General features: G+C 41.7%; 1 protein-coding gene across 2 annotated transcripts in view; it reads left to right on the top strand.

Moving 5' to 3' along the window:
- Positions 1-24,391, top strand: part of BABAM2 (BRISC and BRCA1 A complex member 2) — a 404,421-nt gene that overhangs the window by 318,827 nt on the left and 61,203 nt on the right. For both annotated transcript variants that reach the window (XM_034659718.1, XM_034659717.1), the window contains exons 9-10: positions 1,011-1,081; positions 6,350-6,432. In XM_034659718.1, coding sequence (XP_034515609.1) covers positions 1,011-1,081; positions 6,350-6,432 — 154 coding nt within the window. The remainder of the gene's footprint in view (positions 1-1,010; positions 1,082-6,349; positions 6,433-24,391) is intronic.

Raw genomic sequence — 24,391 nt, 5'->3', positions numbered from 1 at the left:
AAAAAAAAAAAAAGAGTTGTAGTTAAGGATAAAATAGCCCCCATTTGACGAGAGGAAGCTCTTCTTTATAGACCATTCCAGCTGATAAATGCACAAGGGGTGAGAGAATTAAAAAAGTCACCATTTGCCATCTCCTAATGAAATAATTGATTCAGACAAGGATCTCCAGCAGATACTAAAACCATGAAGTGAAAGGTTGAGAGGGGACTAGATCTTCACATGCTTTGTGAAGTATGCCCGCGGGTCCCTCCCGGTGGCAAAGGGGAAACCTTCCTTTACAATTGGGGGGGTCCTGCTGTCATCACCTTAACCAGTGTTCAAGCTCACTACCACCTGTGAAGTTTTCTTGCCAAAAATATTTAATCTGAATCTAATCGCACCTTTAGTCTAACTTCCAATTTATAGGAAGTACAGGGAGTGGAGGGAAAAGGAAGGAAACAACCAGAGAATCTAGAATGCACAACGAGCCCAGTCTCTCTGAAAGTCAATGTCATATATGCGTGTGCAGGCACACACACGGACACAGGTACACGCCCCAAGAGGTACTCTTCTTCTGCATTAAAAGACTTCCTGGATTAAATGCCTGATCCTTGATTATACCCTCGATTATACCCTGCCTTTTTAACGAATATTTGGGGACAGTGGGAGATTGTGACAACGCACAGGATACTTAGATGAAGTCAGAAAATGATTGCTGAATTTGTTGGGTGTGATAATGACATTGTGGCTCTATAGGAAAATGTCTTGTTTTTGGAGATACACGCTAACGTATCTAGGGGCAAATCGCTATGGTGTCTCTAATTTCCTTTGAAGTGTTTCAGCAAGATTGACTGACAGCTTGATAGGGAGGTAAGTGGCTGGAGGAAGCAATTGGACAAAATACAGTCATTGCATGTAGGTGATGGGCACACGGGTATTCATTTTACTGTTCTACTTCTCTGAGTCTTGGAAATGGTTTGTAAGAAAGCATTTGAGAATTCCCTCTCCTCATCTTCGGGTTCCTCTTCTAGGTGCAGTATGTGATTCAAGGGTACCACAAAAGAAGGGAGTATATTGCTGCTTTCCTCAGTCACTTCGGCACGTAAGTTCCTCCTTGTTTAAACCATATGCCAACAACACCCTCATGTCCTGAGGACCCTAATGTGAGAGCTTGATTAGGAAAATGGCAGCTCGTGCTTCTACAGACAGACTAGCTTTTCGATGCCGTTTTGATTCTTTTTGGTATGTTGCTTACACTAAGCTCCTAGGAAGATAGTTTGTAGGATCCTTTGCTAAATCCCAGAAACAACTGTCTTCCTTGGAGCAGCATCATGACTAACCCCAAGCCGAGCAGTAATAGGGGCAGCATGGCCTGCTTGTTCTTGAGCTCTTTACAGTTTACACTGTGTTTTTCACCTCCATCTGCTCCCAGGAGTCATGCGTGAGCCAGGCGGGCAGTCTTGGCACCATTGACTCAAGAAAGCCCTGAAACTTTGAGAAGCCTAGTAACCCGAGGGAAGTCACCCGCCTGGCAGAGATAGAGCCGGGGACGGGGGGAGCCTGGGTTCTCAGGACTCAGCTGTTCCGACAGGACTCCTGCTCGCAACTTGCCACCCAGATCTGGGGCCGAAATCCAGCGTTAGACCCAAAAGCAGTGACTCCCACTTGGGATTAGAAGTTGGAAGAAGGCACAGAGAGGGGAGGGGAGGCATGTGACTGGAGGTATAGGGGGCCTCTCCTCCTGCTGCTGCCCACCCCCCCACTCCCCACTCCCCCTCCCTGCCTTGGCCCTTCCCTGCAGATTGCCAGTGGCCCTGCTGCTCTGCAGCTCTGTTTCCTTAGATGACGTCAGAGGCCTCTTTGAGCTTCGCTCAGGGCTTAGCCCAGTGGCAGAGGAAACATGTTTTCCCCACGGTCTTCTTCAAAAGGTGGGGCGTTCTACCCATTCAGGGGGACTGAGCACTGAGGGTGTTAGTGGTCTGCTTATATCCCACCTTGTTCTGGAGAAGGTTTATAAATATCAAAAGATATATATAGTAACACGAAATTAAAATTTTAAATAAGGAAATGAATAAATTAGGACAAAAAAAGTGGGAAAGAGCAGGTGAAATAAAGAATAAGTTAGGCCATTCCCTGGGATATAATTTTATAAACTGTGGCATAATTACGGGCAGAATTTCTGACTCCTCAAAAACAGTTTTAAGAAATTTTCTCATTATCCATAGTGGAAATTTTTATGCCTCCAAAATAGAACTGTCAATATCTAAACAGTGTGACTGTCTCTCACATGAGTCCTTAATACTTACGAGTTTTTTCAGTTTTATTTATGAACATTTTGAGAAAGTACTTAGGATACAAACAGTGGTTAATAAATTATACCATTGGTCTTCTGGTTTTTCAGGAAGATTATCTTTAATATGTATAACTAAAAATGAAGGTGCTAGCGCAGTAACCTCCCAAGTAAGGTGCACGCACCTGAGGGGTATGTGTCCCCCCCCCCGCCATTCCATTGGCACACAAGAAAAATAGGAAAATTGCATTTACATCTTTTTAAAAATCTCATTGTTGGGCACCTGGGTGGCTCAGTTGCATAAGTGTCTGCCTTCCGCTCAGATCATGATCTCGGGGCTTAGGATCAAGCTCTGCACCCTTGGGCTCCCTGCCTAGTGAGGAGTCTGCTTCTCCCTCTCCTTCTGCTCCTCCCCCCAGCTCATGCTCTCCCTCTCTCTTTCTTTCTCAAATAAATAAAAAAAATTAAAAAAAAAAAAANTGAATCTAATCGCACCTTTAGTCTAACTTCCAATTTATAGGAAGTACAGGGAGTGGAGGGAAAAGGAAGGAAACAACCAGAGAATCTAGAATGCACAACGAGCCCAGTCTCTCTGAAAGTCAATGTCATATATGCGTGTGCAGGCACACACACGGACACAGGTACACGCCCCAAGAGGTACTCTTCTTCTGCATTAAAAGACTTCCTGGATTAAATGCCTGATCCTTGATTATACCCTCGATTATACCCTGCCTTTTTAACGAATATTTGGGGACAGTGGGAGATTGTGACAACGCACAGGATACTTAGATGAAGTCAGAAAATGATTGCTGAATTTGTTGGGTGTGATAATGACATTGTGGCTCTATAGGAAAATGTCTTGTTTTTGGAGATACACGCTAACGTATCTAGGGGCAAATCGCTATGGTGTCTCTAATTTCCTTTGAAGTGTTTCAGCAAGATTGACTGACAGCTTGATAGGGAGGTAAGTGGCTGGAGGAAGCAATTGGACAAAATACAGTCATTGCATGTAGGTGATGGGCACACGGGTATTCATTTTACTGTTCTACTTCTCTGAGTCTTGGAAATGGTTTGTAAGAAAGCATTTGAGAATTCCCTCTCCTCATCTTCGGGTTCCTCTTCTAGGTGCAGTATGTGATTCAAGGGTACCACAAAAGAAGGGAGTATATTGCTGCTTTCCTCAGTCACTTCGGCACGTAAGTTCCTCCTTGTTTAAACCATATGCCAACAACACCCTCATGTCCTGAGGACCCTAATGTGAGAGCTTGATTAGGAAAATGGCAGCTCGTGCTTCTACAGACAGACTAGCTTTTCGATGCCGTTTTGATTCTTTTTGGTATGTTGCTTACACTAAGCTCCTAGGAAGATAGTTTGTAGGATCCTTTGCTAAATCCCAGAAACAACTGTCTTCCTTGGAGCAGCATCATGACTAACCCCAAGCCGAGCAGTAATAGGGGCAGCATGGCCTGCTTGTTCTTGAGCTCTTTACAGTTTACACTGTGTTTTTCACCTCCATCTGCTCCCAGGAGTCATGCGTGAGCCAGGCGGGCAGTCTTGGCACCATTGACTCAAGAAAGCCCTGAAACTTTGAGAAGCCTAGTAACCCGAGGGAAGTCACCCGCCTGGCAGAGATAGAGCCGGGGACGGGGGGAGCCTGGGTTCTCAGGACTCAGCTGTTCCGACAGGACTCCTGCTCGCAACTTGCCACCCAGATCTGGGGCCGAAATCCAGCGTTAGACCCAAAAGCAGTGACTCCCACTTGGGATTAGAAGTTGGAAGAAGGCACAGAGAGGGGAGGGGAGGCATGTGACTGGAGGTATAGGGGGCCTCTCCTCCTGCTGCTGCCCACCCCCCCACTCCCCACTCCCCCTCCCTGCCTTGGCCCTTCCCTGCAGATTGCCAGTGGCCCTGCTGCTCTGCAGCTCTGTTTCCTTAGATGACGTCAGAGGCCTCTTTGAGCTTCGCTCAGGGCTTAGCCCAGTGGCAGAGGAAACATGTTTTCCCCACGGTCTTCTTCAAAAGGTGGGGCGTTCTACCCATTCAGGGGGACTGAGCACTGAGGGTGTTAGTGGTCTGCTTATATCCCACCTTGTTCTGGAGAAGGTTTATAAATATCAAAAGATATATATAGTAACACGAAATTAAAATTTTAAATAAGGAAATGAATAAATTAGGACAAAAAAAGTGGGAAAGAGCAGGTGAAATAAAGAATAAGTTAGGCCATTCCCTGGGATATAATTTTATAAACTGTGGCATAATTACGGGCAGAATTTCTGACTCCTCAAAAACAGTTTTAAGAAATTTTCTCATTATCCATAGTGGAAATTTTTATGCCTCCAAAATAGAACTGTCAATATCTAAACAGTGTGACTGTCTCTTCACATGAGTCCTTAATACTTACGAGTTTTTTCAGTTTTATTTATGAACATTTTGAGAAAGTACTTAGGATACAAACAGTGGTTAATAAATTATACCATTGGTCTTCTGGTTTTTCAGGAAGATTATCTTTAATATGTATAACTAAAAATGAAGGTGCTAGCGCAGTAACCTCCCAAGTAAGGTGCACGCACCTGAGGGGTATGTGTCCCCCCCCCCGCCATTCCATTGGCACACAAGAAAAATAGGAAAATTGCATTTACATCTTTTTAAAAATCTCATTGTTGGGCACCTGGGTGGCTCAGTTGCATAAGTGTCTGCCTTCCGCTCAGATCATGATCTCGGGGCTTAGGATCAAGCTCTGCACCCTTGGGCTCCCTGCCTAGTGAGGAGTCTGCTTCTCCCTCTCCTTCTGCTCCTCCCCCCAGCTCATGCTCTCCCTCTCTCTTTCTTTCTCAAATAAATAAATAAAATTAAAAAAAAAAAAACGCTCATTCTTTTTTAATACACATTTTGTGTGTGTTTTACTATGCATATAATACAGTAATATCATAGTACCTGTATACGACTACTAAATCATATACAGATGCTGTTATATTGCTCCACTGTATGTGTAATAAAAAGGGTTCTGTGCTTGTTTTTACTGATAGTATGCACGATCTGAAAAGTTTAGATAGTGGTGTCGGAGCATATTGAGTTGGTTTCAAATTCATGAAAAGAAATGTAAACTGGTGAATAAAATTATTGACCTAGGTCAGAAGATCTGAATGATACACCAGCAGTCTTCGAGCATATCACTTAGCCTTTGGTGTCTTGGTTCCTTTACCTTTACAATGAGTTCCCCCTTCCTACTGACACTGGGAGGACATCAGGATTGATGGTCTGATTGGCCTGACTCAGCCAGAGAGACTGCAGACGCCTCCTTGGGTGGATGACAGAGATGATTATGTCTGTCCTTGGTGTGTGGTTAGTATTGTCATATTATGGTGACGTCTCCCAGGCACTCAGCTCTTTTGGAAAATGGGGGAGACAAGCCTATCAGAATTCTGCCCAGGCCCTTCAATGGTCCAGGGCTGTTCTCCTTGACACATGACACGTGCCCCGTGTGTCTCCCATCCGAACCAGCACTCACCCAGCTAATGTGGCTTCTTTGTCTTGAGCGTGGTGGGGAGGACAGGGGACACAAGTGAAAGGATTCCAAGTGCTTTGAAAGAAAATAATATAGACTCCTAAACTTAGTAACGTTGTCATTGCTCATGACTGCTGAGTGCCTAGGTGAAAGTGAGACTTAACCACACAGAAAATAGTGTCATTGCTGACCTGATGGCTTCATTTGTCCTTATACTCATAACTAGTAACCAGCATTTGCATAGCATTTTATGGTTTATCTTATTTGTTTTTCACAATCCTGTGAGGAAGCTCAAAAATATTATTATATTTGTTTTGCAGATGAGGAAACTGAGGCTCCAGAGGTTAAGTGATTTGCTTGAGGTTATTATAGTACATGGCAAAACCGTAACTTAAATGTAGATGCTGTCATTCCAAACGCCATGTCCTTCCTATGGTAACACTCACTTAACCTTAAACGCATCTTGGATTCAATCACCATGGTTTTATGAGTATATTCTTTACTTGGTTCCATCTCTCTTATGCCTTATCTTGATGAGGGTTTTTTCTTTGTGTGTGTGTGTGTTTGTCACCTAGAGGCGTCGTGGAGTATGATGCAGAAGGCTTTACAAAACTCACTCTGCTGCTGATGTGGAAAGATTTCTGTTTTCTTGTGCACAGTGAGTATACTTGTGCTGTGAGCCTGGCAGCATGCATTTGCAAAGTCCTCAACCATATGGAGTAATGACTATGAAAACCTGTGGTGTCCTGATGGGGTTCCTTTTACTTTAGTATATGTACCACATGGTCTTAGAGAGAAAATACCTCTAGACCAGTGGTTCTCAACCAGGTATAATTTGCCCCTCGGCAGATGTTTGTTAGTGTCCGAAGACATTTTTGATGGTCATGATTGAGCAGGGCGGAAGTGGGTGTTGTTGCTTCTGGCATTTAGTGGGTAGAGGGTAGGGATGTTGCAGGACGCCCCCCCCCCCGCAACAACAGCAAGATCATCGAGCGCAAGATGTCAGTAGTGCTGAGTTGAAGAAACCCTCCCTGTGTCCCAGGTTCCAGATTCCTGTTTCATAGCGTCTTTCCAGCATGAGGTTCCAAAACTGTCAGGATTATTAAAAACATATTTGCTTTGATCATGTGGCTATCATCCTTATTAAGGAAAAAGACTACAACTTTGATAATAATATAATAAATATTTAAAAGGTGAGACAAGTTTAAATGTATTCCCAGCATCACTTTTTAGCTTTATTCCATAGATAAGCATCTTTTAAATACTTGTTGTGTTACATTAATCAGTGAGTCAGTAAACTGTGGTCCAGTGTTCTCTCTCTCTTTTTTAAATTAATTTATTTATTTTAGAGAGGGAGGGGGTGGGAGGCAAAGAGAGAGAGTCCCAAGCAGTCTCTGCACTGAGCGTGGAGCCCGATGTGAGGCTCGATCTCAGGACCCTAAGATCATGACCTGAGTTGAAACCAAGAGTCATCCACTTAACCAACTACGCCACCCAGGCGCCCCTGGTCCAGCTTTCTCTTCTGTTTATTTCTTTGTTATGTAAGAACCATTGACCCACGGTGCCAGGTTCCAGTTGCAAGTCAACCAAGACCTTTATTCTTTAGTAATTTGATATGCACAATGCCGGGTCTTCAAGCCAAAGACACAGATGTTTCAGCTCTCCCAGGTCAAGTTACAGAAAAGCAGTGGGCCTTTCTTCTTTTCTGACTTCACTTAGTGGAGAGAACTACCCTTGACCTTTAATAAACTATTTCTGGAAGAGGAGCTTTGGCCCTATTTAGCCACACCATCAGACAGTGTAAAGGCATTGGTTTGGGGGTTTCTGTTTCCCCAGCAGACTAACGTTCTTGTTTGTGATTTGCTTAGGCTAAAAAATTGTTCTGAAATTCATCTGTCTTACCCCGTTTCACACCACCAGACAGTAGGAAAGAAAGCCTCTGTACCATGGGATAAGCTGCACAGAGAGAACTGAGAGTTGGCTGTGTTTTTCAGGTGTTTCCCAATCAGAAACACTGCCATACAGAGCTTCCTGTTGAGCTTCTGCTCTGTAGGAGTCAGACATTGGGACCATCTCTTCAAATGCATCTGAAGAATGCAAGCATATTGCTGTGTATTAATGATATGCACAGATAAAAAGAAAATTGGAGAGGGAAGATTTTAATTTGGGTGTTCCTCCAACTAGTTACATGACATTGTTCAAATCACTAGGACAAGCTTCCCTCCACTTGAATTTCCTCCTGTGTACATGGGGACCTGGTTAAGTCCCGTGGAGATGTTTACATGTGGAGCTTAACCCCTAACACAGGGCCAGGTGGAAGAAGGAGCATCACGGTCACGGCCTCCTGCCGGTCTCCTCTCTGCCTGCTATCTTATGTGGCCTTACTGGTACTTCCAGCCACCACTTTTGATTGTCACCTTATGTGTTGCTGTTCTGTTTCTTCGTTCTTAATTCCTTAACGAGATCTCATTTCCTACTTGCCATATTCACTTTGCACACCGTCTTGATCCCCGTGACTCTGCCTCTAGCCTGGTGACCCGTCCCCAGATCCTGATTGCTTCCTTGCTTTGTCTCTCACAGCCCTGGACAGTTGGCTGCGTGATCTGGTTGGTGTGACCCCCCAGGCCAGCTCAGTAAGAGGGGCCTGTGCCCTGCCTCGAATGGTGGTGGCGAGAGTCAGAAGCCTCCCGGCGTGGCTCTGAGAGGACACAGAAGGTGGGACACACAGAAGGACAATTGCAAACGTTAAATTAGAGGAATGCTCAACCAAAGTTGCATGAAATCTCAGCTCTTTAAATGGGACTAAAGTACTTTGGTTTTCTAGCCATGATTCTGTTTTCAAAAATCTTGATGTCAGATCACATCAGGTAGAAGAGAAAAAAGATATTCTTGGCATTGCTCATTCTCACCGGTGCTTTCCACATGCAAGTCCAGAGTCACTCCTCTGGTGGTGGCAAGCCAGAGTGACGCACGGGGATAAAGGAGTGCTCACCCTCTCAGCCCCTGCCCTCCCTCCTCAGTACATTTGGTGTTACAGCAATTCTTGTTTCTTTGGAAGGTCTTTTCCCAAAAAAATATTTCCCCTGGTGCCATGTGTCCAGTATTTCTTACAGCTCCTTCGCCACCTTCCTGTCCTAGCGTTTCCAAGTCAGACATGTAACATGCAGTCCCAAAGTCATATTTTCACTTAGTTTTGGTTACCTTCTCCAGAAACGTAGAACCCACAGGCACTCTTTAGAACAACTACAAGGACTTTGGGATTTGTTTAATTTACTTCTTCCAGAATGTTTCCTCAGGCTGTTAATCCCTTCCTCCCCAGGCTGCTTGCCCCTTGTCTCTTAGCCTCACTGTCTACACTCATGGCTTTTGGGCAGATATGACCTTGTCTGTTAATCAGGGGGCTTGATGCTGTTTCCTGCTCCATCATTAACACACAGACTGTCTTTAAATAAATTATTCCCACCCTATTGCTTCTTCTATCTGAAACATAGGACTTGCCTATGCATCAGAGTGAAGACTGGTTGGATAACGTGTCTTATTCTATCAACTAGTTAAGCATCTGACACTTTCCTTTGGAAGTATCTGCTTGCTTGGTTATAACACCCAAGGGACCACTTGTTCCTTTTTTTCTTTCCATGAGGATGGGTGAGTAAATATGGGCTGGCAGAGACTTAACAATAGCACATTGCAGTGAAATATTCTGAGTTGTTAAGAACGTGAAGAAGGAAGGACGTGCCTAGAGATGGAGCCAGGCTTCCGGGGCTGGCTCCACTGCTCCATGGAGAGTGGACACCTGGCAGGACACCAGATAACATCCGTGCTCTCCTTCCTTCCCCCGCCTCTCCCAGGCACAGGAGGAAGACTGTCACTAGGGCAGGTGTTGGTAATAATTCTGAGCATTTTGGATGCTAGAGGAAAGAGGCACTCCTCTCTTGAGGCAGATGGCTCTGACCTCACACTTTGCTAGAGTGTGCGGAAGCAAGAATGCCCTCGGGGAAAACATGGTTCGTATTCCGGGATCCCTCATGAGACACTGCAACCTCCAACATTCTGACGATTTCAGGAGTGGGGATTGTGGCCATGGAGTTTTTTCATCCATTTATTCCTTCTTTCTTTCCTTCCTTCATCCGTGATCAACATACTGCAAGACTTTGGAACCATGCAAGGATCAGGGAGTGTTTTCAGGAAGGTTTCCTGGCCATCATCGAGGAAGTGTTTGTAGTGGCTATGGAGGCATATTTGCCAAGCTCTGGAGGGAGATGTTATCTTTAAGCCAGCACCTTTTCAGAATGCTGGGTGATAAGAGAACCAGACAGCAAAGCACAGTAACACAGAACAAAAGCAACCACTGGGAGAAACATCAGCTTTCACGGTCCCAGTCAGTTGCACCGTCGGTATGAGAGGAGGCAGCCGCCTGTGGTAGCAGGATTGCTGCTTCTAAGTGGAGGGTGTTGAGATCTGTGACTCCTATGGCAAGTGAGAGAGCGTGATATTGTATGACAAGCTGTCTTTTCCCATCACCCATAAATCCTTGGTAAGTGACCCTCTGAGTCATCCAGCCTGGACCAGAGGCCATATCTCCCTGGCAAAATGCCTGTTATTCTAAATTTGACCATCGGGGCTCTTCCATTTAATTTTGTATCCTCTCTACCCCTAACCCAGTCACTTTAACCCAGTTCAGCTGGGTTCTGGGTTTGTTGAGAACCTATATGTCCTCAGTACTCTGAAAGATCCCAGGGGATAAAAGTAAATAACTCAGGCTTGACCTTCAGACACTTAGAGTCTAACGTAAGAGTTGGCGAGCTACACCCTGCGGGCCCAATCCCACCCTCAGCCTGTTTTTAGATGGCCCTCCAGCTAAAGGTGGTTTCTGTGTTTTTAAAAGGTTGTTGGGAGTGGCGGGAGGAAGAATAGGCAACAGAGATGGTAAAGCCTAAAATACGGGACTCTTTGACCCTATGACAAAAATGTGTGCAGCCCCAGGTCTAGTTGATGAGAATGGAGATCAGATAATGGTGAATCACAGTGGCAGGCATTTTTTATTTATTTATTTTTTTTTTAAGATTTTTTATTTATTTGACAGAGATAGGGACAGCCAGCGAGAGAGGGAACACAAGCAGGGGGAGTGGGAGAGGAAGAAGCAGGCTCCCAGCGGAGGAGCCTGATGTGGGGCTTGATCCCAGAACGCCGGGATCACGCCCTGAGCCGAAGGCAGACGCTTAATGACTGAGCCACCCAGGTGCCCCTGGCATGCATTTTTTTAAAACAGTTTGTGAGCTTGCCTGCTATATGCCAGGCACAAAGAGACATAGGGCAGAGAGAACTGCATGTGTTTTATATGTAAGAGAGCGATGTAGAAAAGGAGAGAGACCCTCCCTAATGGATCTAATGAGAGAGACAGACAATAAAGTAAACTATCAAATATAGAAATTTCAAATGCTGACAGATACCATAACGGAACAAAGGAGGGGGCTGCAAAAGAGACTGAGGGGAGGTGGTGTTGGGTCGGTCAGGGAAGACTAGTTCCTAAGCGGAGGGCAGTGGGCTCGTCTCCTTGCCACAGAAACGTCTTGTAGACTATTTAGCAGCAACAGGCATGATGGCTACTAGATAATTCAGTAAAACCAAAATTATGTGGTTTTTCAAAACTTGCTGAATTTTGGATACAAATCACATTTTTATATAAATAAATAGATTTGAAGAACAAATTAGAATCATTAAAGTGATTAAAATCAGGAAGCAATGTTATATATTAGAATTCATTTCAAAGCAAATCTATAAAAAGTATAATATTATTTTAGAATTCATATGATTACCTCAGGTGAGGCATATATAAAATTTGTGGCTTAATTTTGTCATTTCTAGTAGGAATAATAGCTATCAAAGCAGCAGGAACTAAAACTGATTGTGAATAAAAAGTGAAACTAATCAGTTCTCTTTATTGTTCAAAGAGATAAAAGAGTGTGGAAAAAAGATAAAAGAAAATCTACTTTCTAAAATGCCTTTTTGCTTTGATTATGAGAACTATTGGTCCTTTAGATACTTTAAACATTTTGGTTAATTTTTATCCTGGACTTCCTTGAAAGTGGTTAGCTCTGCTAGGTGAAGCGGTTTTCGTCTTTTGATTCCATACACAAGTGCACCCTGTTCACGGTTTACAACCCGAATAGCTCTAGGACTTTAGCGACCACTGTCACTGTTTTGATTCCAAACTGAAACTCCTCTTTCATCTTTAGAGTCTACATCTAGAAAGTCTTTTTCTGCAGTTTCTGACACTGGTTTGAGAATTTATGTCATTAGTCTTCATAATGTTCTTGGGAATATTCTTTTCATTTAGTACCTTGGATTTATGTGACACCTTTTTAATGACCTTCAAGGACTTCTTGTAAGGAAGGAGGTTGTAAATTGATGCATGATAACATGTGGGATTTCTTTCCCTGCACCCTCTCATATATATTGTGTGATTCCTTTCAGTTGTAATTGTTGGATCAAAGTAGTTGCTAAAGTGAGCTTATCTGATCAAAGAAAGGGCATTAAAATGCAGTGATTTTGACTTAAAAATGTATGCAGCTGCTTTGAAATTAACACATTGTAACCCAAGAAGGCATCTAACTCAATGAAAGAAAGGAAGCTGTTTACAAAGAATGACTTTTATAGTATTGATCCAGTTCAGTATAACCTTTTCTTAGAATTAATTTTAAAGTAGTATTGACATTGGTGAAACAGGAGCATTATTTCATTATTTTGGTGCAAAACTTCTGCTGTTGTTGGAGATAATAGTTATAGTAACAGTAGTTAACAGCTGTTGACTATATACCGTGCTCTGGACATGGCTCTCAGTATTTTGCATATACAATATTGTGTTATACAAGCCTCATAATATTCTTCTAAGGGTAATTACTAGTATTACTGCCTTTTACAAATCATAAAAGTGTGGCACAGAACTGTGACAGCTAGGATTTAAAATCCAGAAACTGATTCCAGAGACCATGTGCTAAACTGCATTACTGTACTGTTTCAGATAATTGGTTGGCAATATCCCCAAGTATGTGATAAATTTTGAAAGTCTTTGGAGCTTCCCAGAGAAGCCGTAAGCTCTAGGAATGGAAGTGTTCACCCAGGTCTGGGAGATGCATGTAGACCCTCTCCTTTCTCGGGCACATGAACGGACATCTCACCAAAGGCGGCATTGATCTGAAGGCCGCGAGGCATGAAGCTGGTGGCACTCCTCAGTAGTGATGACGGGCTGTCCAGCTGTAAACCCCTGCCCAGCAGCGCAAATATACCAGCTTGAGTAGGGTTTCAGTCTGTGGCTATAAAAAGACGAAACTAATGGATTCACCAAAGCATCACGACCTATTGATGATCAAAAACTAGATTTAACCTGTTTAGACGTAGTGAATGCGGCCGGTTATAATGGGTCATATACAAAGTCCTGCAAACGCAAAACCTACGAAGTTGGAGGCAAATAGCAGTGAGAGTTGCCCAGGTTCTAACAGGAAGGAGTGGTAAGAACTTTGGCAAGCTACATGCTCCTTTACGTGATTTTGATTTTTTCCCCCCTAAAACGGAATATAATCCAAACATTTCTGTGCCCTGGATTTATCCAGGTGACCTATGAATCTCTTTTTAAAAAACACTTTTTAACAGTATGGAGGTTCCTCAAAAAGTTAAAAATAGAACTACCCTATGACCCAGCAGTTGCACTACTGGGTATTTATCCAAAGGATACAAACATAGTGATTTGAAGGGGCATCTGCACCCCAGTGTTTATAGTAGCAATGTCCACAGTAGCCAAACTATGGAAAGAGCCCAGATGTCCATCGACAGATGAATGGATAAAGAAGATAAGGTATAGGGGTGCCTGGGTGGCTCAGTCAGTTAAGCGTCTGCCTTCAGCTCAGGTCATGGTCCCAGGGCCCTGGGACTGAGGCCCACGTTGGGCTCCCTACTCAGCAGGAAGTCTGCTTCTCCCTCTCCCTCTGCCCCCCCTGCTTGTGTTCCCTCTCTCTCTCACTCTCTGTCTGTCAAATAAATAAATAAAATCTTTTTTAAAAAGAAGATGCAGTATATCTATGCAATGGAATAAAACTCAGCCATCAAAAAGAATGAAATCTTGCCATTTGCAACAACATGGGTGGAAGGAACTAGAGGGTATTATGCTAAGCAAACTAAGTCAGTCAGAGAAAGACAAATACCATATGATTTCACTTCCGTGTGGAATTTAAAAAATAAAACAAATGAACATAGGGGAAGGGAAGGAAAAATAAAATAAGATAAAAACAGAGAGGGAGGCAAACCATTAGAGACTCTTAACTACGGGGAACAAACTGAGGGTTGCTGGAGGGAAGGTTGGGGGGGATGGGGTAATTGAGTGATGGGCATTAAGGAGGGCACTTGATGTAATGAGCACTGGGTGTTATATGCAACTGATGAATCACTAAATTCTACCCCTGAAACTAATAATATACTATATGCTAATTAAATTTAAATAAATTTTTTAAATTTTTAAACAAAAAAAGGAAAAAAAATCACTTTTTATTATAGAGATGTCAAACTAACACAAAAGTAGAGAGGAAAATATGATAAACCATCCTGTGCCCATCACCCATGTTGCAGCTTTGTCTACCTTGTTTCATCAATCCCTCCTTTTTATTTATTTTATTTTATTTTATTTTTTAAAGAATTTATTTATTTGAGAGAGAGAGAGAATGAGTAGGGAGGAGATGGAGAAGCTGGCTCCCCACCAAGCAGGGAGCCTGATGTGGGGCTGGTGGGATCCTGACCTGAGCCAAAAGCAGATGCTTAACAGGCTGAGCCACCCAGGCGCAACCCCCCCTTCCTCCTTTTTAAATTAATTTTTAAGATCTTCTGGAATATTTTGAAGCAAATGTGAAATACCATTTCACCTATAAATACTCAATGTGTATCTCTAATAGATAAGGATTTTTTTGAAAAGATGTATCCAAAACAATGCTATTAGAATATTATAATACAATAACAAATTATGATATTATTTAATATCATCTAGTAACCAGTCTGTGTTCACCTCTCTTCATTTGTCTCAAACAGGTTTTTTTTTTCCAAATCAGAATCCAAATAAGTCAGGACCCATGAATCTTGAGAATCTTTCCTTAGAAAAGAAGAGATGTGGAATGAAATAATGGATGTCACTATCCAATTTCTTTCCCCATAATTTAGTTAAGAAAAATACAGACTGAAATTATTAAAAACATCACTTCACCCATGAACCTATAGAAGACAAGGTCTGACATTTGTTTATCACTTTCGTTTCAAAGTGCTTTTAATTACCACATTTAAAATATGAGTCATTGAGTCTCTGTGTCAGTTCTGAATAGAATTCTTAGCACTAGAATGAACGGTTAGGGATTATCTAGCCCAGGGACTTCTAACGTTCTTGTGCCAAAGACCCCTTTGGGAAGCCCTGTGGATCCATTCTTTGAACGGTGTTTTAAAATGCATGAAGTAAAATATATAGCACTACAATGGAAGCCAATTCTATTAAAAGACTATTATCAAATCGTTAAAAATGATTTAATCATATGATTAAAAACATGATAGACGAGATATGGGCTTCTTTGATGACACCTTGAATAACAATATCCAGTGGCAGATCTAATAACCCTTGTAACTTTGAAATAGAGATGAGCATAAAGAATATTTTAAGATACGAGCAGCACCCCCAATGTGATACAGAAGTATCTGTAATTTCTTTTGATAACAAAGTCAAGGTACTGCTAATACTGCTGTAGATTGTTGCCCACGTTCGTAATTGGAGGCAATGGTAAATTTCGGGTAAAGGTAGTGAATATAAAGATACACATTTTTCCTCTGCAAGTTCCCAGATGCCCAAATTTGATCCAAGGACTCTTGAGGAGTGGGAGGTGAAGGGAGATGTGTGGATCTCAGATTGAGAATCTCAGAAAACTCCCTGTATTAGAGATAGGATGTGGCTGAGTACCTAACCCCACGCCATGCATAATATTAGGGGAGAATAGGACCAGAAGCCAAGTTCCTGCAATGCAATTATGCATTTTACCTATGTTTGAATGGCCGGATTCTGAGATTCCTAGGCAAAGGAAAGGTAAATACTTTTGTAGCAGTACGTGGTCAGTATTGTATTGCTGATATCTTAACACTAGCCTGAAGAACTGAGAATGTCCAACGTAAGGAAAATACCAGAAAATAATGCTCAGATTTAAGGTTTAATGAGCTTCCTTTTGCATAATATATGCTCCCTAATTGCACAAGTTCAACTTCTATAAGTCCATGGGGCATTTTTCCCCTATCTTTTTTGAGGAATAACTTACTCTAACTTTACTGTAACTTATAGTAATACTCACCCATTCTAAGTGAATACTTTAATAAATGTTGGCAACCACATACAGTCACAGAACTAGCACCAGTCAGGACGTGGGACATTTTCATCACCCTACAAAGTTTCTCATGTGCTTTTGCAGTGGATCCCCTCTCTTGACCTTCAGTGTCAGGTAGTTACTGACCATTTTCTGTTACTACAGTGTATTCTGTTATAGAGTGTATAGAATTTCATAAAGATGGAATCAAACAGTATATGGTCTTTTGCATTTGACTGTTGTCACTTAGCACAGTGTTGTTGAGATCCATCCATGTTGTGTGTCAATATTTCATTCCTGTTTGCTGCTGAGTAGTATTCCCTTTTTCCCTTCCACTGGTTATCCCTTTACTAGGTTAATGGACATTTTATTTGTTTCCAGTTTCTGTCTATCAAGAGTAATGCTCCTATGAACATAATTTAAGCATAAGTCTTTGGACATAATGTTTTGTTTCTCTTGGGTAAAACTCTGTGAGTGAGAATACTGACTCATAGAGTAAATATGTGTTTAACTCAGTAGTATACTGCTATATTATTTTCCAAAGGGCTGTAACCTGCTACATTCTCACTAACAGTGTATGAGGGTCCCAGTTCTTCCATATCTTCTCCAACACTTGCTATTACCAATCCCTTTCATTTCAACCATTGTAAGGTATGTAATAGTATCTCATTGTGGTTTTAAAGTACAATTCCCTGATGACTAGTGATGTTGAACACCTTTTCATGTGCTTTTTGCCAAGTAAGTTGTTTTGTGAAATGTCTGTTCAAATCTTTTTCCTATTTTAATTGGATTGTTGTCTATTTCTGAGTCATGAATTCTTTATACATATTAGATGCAAGCCCTTTGTCAGTTATATGTTCTATACATTTTTCCCCAGTCAGTGGCACGCCTTTTCATTTTCTTGACTGTATCTTTGAAAGAGCAAGAATTTTAATTTTGATGCAGTTCATTTTATCGTGTTTTCATTTTATCGTGTTTTCATTTTATAGCTGTGCTTTTTAAAAAATTTTTAATTCCTGTGTAGTTAACATCCTGTGTTACATTAGCAGGTGTACAATACAGTGATTCAGCAATTCCACGCACATTACTTGGTGCTCATCATGATAAGTGTTCTCTTAATCCCCATCAGCTGGTTCACCCATTCCCCTCTCCCACCTCCCGACTGGTAGCCATCAGTTCTCTGTAGATAAGAGTCTGTTTTTTGGTTTGTCTCTTTTTTCCTTTGTTCATTTGTTTTGTTTCCTTAATTCCACATGTGAATGACATCATTTTGTATTTGTCTTTCTCTGACTGACTTATTTCACTTAGCATTGAACCCTGTAGCTCCACCCATGTCATTGCAAATGGCAAGATTTCATTCCTTTTATGGCCAGGTAGTATTCCATTGTGTGTGTGTGTGTGTGTGTGTGTGTGTGTACACACACACACATCTTATCCATCTATTGACGGACACTTGGGCTTCTTCTAAAATTTGCCCATTGTAAATAATACTGCAATAAACATAGGGGTGCAGATATCTTTTCGAATTAGTGTTTTCATATTCTTTGGGTAAGTACCCAGTAGTGGAATTACTGGATCATATGGCAATTCTGTTTTTATTTATTTGTTTGTTTATTTATTTTAAAGATTTTATTTATTCATTTGACAGAAAGAGAGACAGCCAGCGAGAGAGGGAACACAGGCAGGGGGAGTGTGAGAGGAAGAAGCAGGCTCCCAGCAGAGGAGCCTGATGTGGGGCTCGATCCCAGGACTCCAGGATCATGCCCTGAGCCGAAGGCAGACGCTTAACGACTGAGCCACCCAGGTGCCCCGGCAATTCTGTTTTTAATTTTCTGAGGAAACTCCATACTGTTTTCCACAGTGGCTGCACAGTTTGCATTCTTACGGGATGTGCTTTTAGTGTCCTGCTGAAGATACTCTTGCCTAATCTAGTTCAAAAAGAATTTCTACATTGTTTTCTTCTGCAAAGTTCATAGTTTTATCTCTCTCAATTTCCATTCCATTTCAAGTTAATTTTTGTTTATGGTGTGAGGTAAGGGAAATGGTTTATATATTTTTTCTATATGAATATCCATTTGTTTCTGCACCATTTGTTGAAAAGACTGTCCTTTCCCCTTTGAATTACCTTGACACCTTTGTCAAAAATCAGTTGAACATAAAAGTGTAGATCTGTTTCTGTAACCCTGTATTCAATTCCGCTGATCTGCATGCTGTGTTGTCACTTCATAGCAAGTCTTGAAATCAGAGAGTATAAGTCCTTTAATCTTATATGTCTTTCTTCACAATTGTTTAGGCTGTTAAGATCCTTTGCCTTTCCATATACCTTTTAGAATTAGCTTGTCAGTTTTTTTCACTAAAAGTTTGATTGGGATTGCACTGACTCTGTAGCTCAATTTGGGAGGAATTGCCATCTTAGAAATATTGAGTCCTCCAATTCATGAACATGTTATGTTTCCATTTATTTAGATCTTTTTTTAGTTTCCCATAACAATGTTTAATAGTTTTCAGTATACAGGTCTTGTACATCTCTTGTTAAAATTCCTAAGTATATTTTAAGCTATTGTGAATGGAGTTCTTTTTAAATTTTTTCATTTTCTGATTATTATTGTTAACATATAGAAGTACAGTTGATTTTTGTATATTGACCTTTAGTGGATTCCTTAGAATTTTTATGTACACGATCATGTCATCTGCAAATAAAGGCAGGTTTACTTCTTCCTTTCCAACATGTATATCCTTCCTTCCCCCTCCCTTCCTTCCTCCCTCCCTCCCTTTCTTCCTTCCTTCCTTTCTTCCTTCCTTCCCTCCTTCTGTCCTTCCTTCTCTCCTTCCTCCTTTCCTTCCTTCCTTCCTTCCTTCCTTCCTTCCTTCCTTCCTTCCTTCCTTCCTTCCTTCCTTCTTCCCTGTGGCCTCCAGACCTTAACTATGCAATAGTTTACCTATTTGTTGATTTAGTCCTTCATGCACCATGTGCTGAGCACCTGCCCTGGTTCAGGCACTGTCAAGGCTGTAGGGATACCAGGATGAATGCCACTGGCTCTGAAATGGCTTCATCTAGTAAGAAGGTATAAAAACAACAGTGAAACATTTCAAATGCAAAGTTAGGCATCCACCAGATGTTTTGCGAGCACAGAGAAGGGGCGCCCAACCATAGCACAGGAGGGCTGTAAGAGCATCGCAGGCAGAGGGGCTGGCATAAACAGGCACTGAGGGGGGAAACAAGAGTGAGGAACTGTGAGTCGTTGAGGATTTCTCAAATGTGTTTTGGATCCTGGGGAGCTGTGAGAGATTGAGCTAGAGGCAGGCAGAGCCCAGAACTCAGAGAGTGTTGTACACCAGGCTCATGAGCATGGACTGTATCCCGAGGAGAGCAGGCAGTTACTGAAGTGTGCTCGGTAGGGAAGTGGTAGATATATTTGCTTTTTTTTTAAAAAAGGGACTGTTTTGGTAATTTATGTAGAAGATGATTTAGGCAAAAGATGATTAGACCTGAATGAGAACAATCATAAAAGGGACGGAGGGGAAGGAACACTGTATTTACAGGTTTCTGTTTGGAAGATGAAACAAGTTCCAGAGGTGGATGGTGGTGACAGTTGCACAGCAGAGTGGACGTGCTACTTCATGCCGCTAAACTGCACACTCAAAAATGGTTAAAATAGGAATTTTTATGTTAATGTATATTTTACCATGATAAAAAAAGTGGAAGCATAAAAAGACACAATTCATTAGTAGGCAGACATCTTATTGGCAAACTTTCTTCAGTCTCAGTCAACATGGTGTGTTTCTCTAATTCATTGTCAATCAGAGGTTACTGGTGATAAGAAGTGACCTCTAATGATAGGCAATAATAACGATGACGCCATTGTGATATATAAATGATATTATTTGCTGAGTGCTCACTCTGTGCAAAGTACTGTGTTAAGTACTTTACATTCATAATTCCATATAATTCACTCAACGGCTCTATAAGACAGCTCCTTATCTCCATTTTACAGTAGATGAAACTAGAGCACCTAGAAATAAAGTAACTTGCCAGATGTCCCATAGCTAGTAGTTGAAGGAAACAGCATTAGAACTAGGACATTTTCATTGCATAACTCTTATTCTTAACAGTTCACTGGCGCTTCCTAGTCCATGTGCTGGGGCGCACCACTGAGTTGGGAAGAGGCTACAGATGGGCTACTGATCGCTTTAGTTCTTGTGGAAGCTGGATCCCTTGTCAGCAACCTCTGCCAGCCTCACACATTTTTCCCAGGTGCCATAAAATCACACATTTTTCTGATGATGCCATGATTTGGAAGAAGCTGGGGAGCATGGTGTAACACTATGTTGTCTTTTCTAAAACAAGGAGAAGACCCTAGGTATGTATACAATGAGGAGAATCCCGATCCCAGTCTACGTGATGGGTAAAGATCCTAATTCCTAGTTCCACTCTGCAAGCGAGGTCCCACAGTGTTCTCCAGTGTTACTTCTGATGTGCCCAGCTGTGAATCTGTCTTTGTCCTCCCAGTCTTTTGAGCTCCCCAGAGTGTTGAAAAGGCGGATTAGGATTCTCTGTCTCCTGGGAAACCATAGTGCCTGCCAGTGATCAGCCGACTTTGCATACAGGTGAGCCTAGTGAAGATAATTGCAAAAAGGAATCCATGAGTGTGATTGAGGCCAGGGAATTAACATTCACGTTTTAAACAAACCTTTGCAGTCTCTGACCTAGACCATTGTTCCCACTGGGTTTGTTTCCCGGTACAGAGACAAATTTAGTTCCTTGCATTTTCCCAGTTAGTCTTTCAGGTTAGAGACAGAGTCTTATCCAGCTTTATAGTCCTGAACATTTGTTGGACTGGGGTTTGCCTTTTTGTGTACTCCCAGGTGACAGGTGCATTTAACTCTATGAACATTTAAGCATATTCTTTGTGCCAGGCACCATTCTGAATACTAAAGACCTAGGGCCGGATGGGACATGTTCCTTTTCTAAAGAAACTCACAGTCTCATATACTCAGATTCCGTGAGGCTTTTCCCAATGAAGATTGTCAAAAAAGAAAGAAAGAAAGAAAGAAAGAGAGAGAGAGAGAGGAAGGAAGGAAGGAAGGAAGGAAGGAAGGAAGGAAGGAAAGAAAGAAAGAAAAGAAAAAAGAAAGAAAGAGAAAGAAAGAAAAGAAAGAAAGAAAGAAAGGAAGAAAGAAAGAAAAGAAAGAGAAAGAAAAAGAAAGAAAGAAAGAAAGAAAGAGAAAAAAAGAAAGGAAGGAAGAAAGAAAGATCTCTTTGGCTTTGCTANGAAAGAAAAGAAAAAAGAAAGAAAGAGAAAGAAAGAAAAGAAAGAAAGGAAGAAAGAAAGGAAGAAAGAAAGAAAAGAAAGAGAAAAAGAAAGAAAGAAAGAAAGAAAGAAAGAAAGAAAGAAAGAGAAAAAAAGAAAGGAAGGAAGAAAGAAAGATCTCTTTGGCTTTGCTAAAATTTCTTATTTTTCATTTGGCTGTAGTTTGGAAACCTCATATGTATCGTAAACTGTCTCCAGTGTCAGACAAATTAAAAAGAATTTGCAAAGTTTATCCTTAAGCTCTTGTTTGATTGAGACCTCAGAAATCAACTGTGGTCTGAACAAAGCATCTCCAAATGGTGCGTAGCCTTTGTTTTCTGTCGGAAGAATGAAGTGGGCCAAAACCCTCAGTTCAGACTGTCCCACCACAGTTAGTCAATGAGAAGGTAGAACCTGTTTGAGGGGACAGCGCTTGAACACTATTTACAAGAAGATGAAAACATGCTCAGTTGGCCTCTAACCAAGAGGACAGAATACTTCAAAAGACCCATTATTCTGGGAGACGAACAGCCCAAGATCGCAGACTCAGTGGACTCCACAGAGAGTAAACAAAAAGAGACTGTCTGCTCTAATGTTCAAAGACCGTTTACTCCAACATCATCCATTGTTTCCATTATTCCAGAGATTGTGGGGGCTGCAGAAACCCAACACAATCAGAGAGAATGGCTTCTTGATGCCGGCTTTCCAAATTTGATTCTTTTAACAACCAGAAGGTCCTTTGAAACAACCCAGATTTCACTTTGGTACCCTGAGAATGTTCGTTTTTTTAAACCACGTATGAACCGAGGTGCTGATGAGTGGCTGTGGTGCTGAGTGGGAGTAAAGACCTCAGTGTCTACTGTCTGATCCCATTTTGTCCTGTCAAGGTCAGCGCAGTCTCCCCCTGTAAGGTAAATATAATTAAATCAGTTGTTGTTCTTCAAGCGAGCTAAGGAGCAGAAAATTGAAAAGCAGGGGAAGCTACTGTGGTGATTCACCTTGCACGACTCCTGGGTATTTCCAGTTTTGGAGAGTAGGAAGGAGGTAGGGCTTGGCCAAAATTTTCAGGCATGTGTGGGCTTGTTTTTGTGCTGGCACACACTCGCACACATACACACACACACCTCAGTGATGATACTTAGCTAACTTGACACTCCTGGAACTAAGGCTTTGAGAAAAACAAAAAGTAACTGTCCCTCCCTAAGAATTTTCCTTTTTAAAGTTTTTATTTTGTTGTTGGAATAGGCAGTATAGTCACCTAATTAAAAAAAAAAAAATACACGCTATGACAAAATCTTCCTTCACCCCTGCTCAATCCATCCTGTTTCTCGTCTTGTCACTTTTTTTTGGAAGTATAATTAACATACAGTGTTATAGTAGTTTCAGGTGTATAACATATTCATGTCACTTTATTAGTTTTTTTTTAAATTCAGCCTTGCAGAGTTTCTTCAGCAGATAAAATAAATATAAGAATATAGTCTTAATTTTCTTCTCTCTTTCATGAAAAGAAGTATATTACACACCCAATCTGCTCCTGGAACAAGTACTTTTGATGTCTTGTTACCATGGATGTGCAATTCCTAACCTCCCCTCAGTCGTGGTTACCGAGTTAACACAAAGGCTCAGAACCTGCAGCCTTCCAGCTCTTGTAAGTTTAGGTGGGATTTATATAATGCTTCTGTCACTCTCATGTGGGTATAAGAAATGTCTCTTCAATATTTGGTATAAGACTTTATAATATTTCAAAGTGCTTTCCCATTTACCATCTCATTTAATTTGAATCTCTTACAAACCCCATGGAGTTGGTAGGGCAGGTATTATCCTTGTTTTTAAGGTGAGGAAATAAAGGGTAAAGGGTGTGCATTGGGTCACATATCTGGGTCTAAGGGCCCTTCTCTGTACCTAATGCTCCTTTTCCTGTTTTCCAAAAACAAAAAAAGAAACTGCCTTCCGTAGTTTTGTTAATACTTTTCCATATCTACCGCATAGTCTTTTGGGGTTTTTTAAATTTTTTTTTATTTTGAGATAACTGTGTAGTCACACATAAGTGTAAGAAGTAATCAGACTCTAGAGGGATACTGTGTACCCTCTACCCAGTTTCCTTCAGTGCTTACATCTTGAACAACTGTATTACAATGGCAACAGCCGGGATATTCACACTGACACTTACATGGTGCAGGGCATCTCCATCCCCAGGAGGATTCCTGGCGCCCTGGTCCATTCCTGTTCCCCTGCAGTTTTTGTGAATTTCCCCTACAGTTTCCATTAAATCAGCCACCCTCATCCACTGACTCCGTCGTGTTCATACTGTTAGTGTGAGTTGATGTCTGCCATGGAGGTAATTCCCTGCAGAGAAATCCTGCAAAGTTACAGTGTGGTCCTTCCCAATGAGAGGCAAGTTTTATGTATCTGAATTTACTAAATACTGTTCCTTTAAAAGTATCTCATACCTACAAAGATGTAACCCGATCCAGCATTTCAGGAAACAAAAGCTGAGGCTCAGGCTCTCCAGTTATCCCCACAGGTACATAGTCCCGTCCAGAGCAACCAAATTACTTAATCAACATGCCACCTCTTCTTTATCTCCGAATGAAAGACCTAAGGGAAGCACTACCGTCCTAGTTGCCAGCCAGGATCTGTTCCTTATCTGGCTGCTGTCAAACTGTCTGTAAATAATCAATCCAGAACAGTTCTCTGGGGGGTTGTTTTCTCTCCCGCTTCTCTTCTCCCCAAGATTTGGCCTTTGCCGTCTCCTCTTCTGGAAGGGATCTTGTGCTCCCTGCACCTGGAATGAGTCAGCTTATGGACACATACCTGCATTTCCAGGGAAATGGACCGAGGTTATCAAAAAACCCAATCTGTCCAACCCTAGATCAGAATCAAGGCATTTTCTAGCAATCCCGAGAGCCGAACACTGGAACATACAGTCCAGCTCCTTTGGGAACTACCT

The sequence above is a fragment of the Ailuropoda melanoleuca genome, chromosome 4 (assembly GCF_002007445.2).
Source record: "Ailuropoda melanoleuca isolate Jingjing chromosome 4, ASM200744v2, whole genome shotgun sequence".
In the NCBI taxonomy this organism is placed as follows: Eukaryota; Metazoa; Chordata; class Mammalia; order Carnivora; family Ursidae; genus Ailuropoda; species Ailuropoda melanoleuca.
Note: the sequence above shows the minus strand (reverse complement) of the source record. Positions and strands in the feature narration are given on the sequence as shown.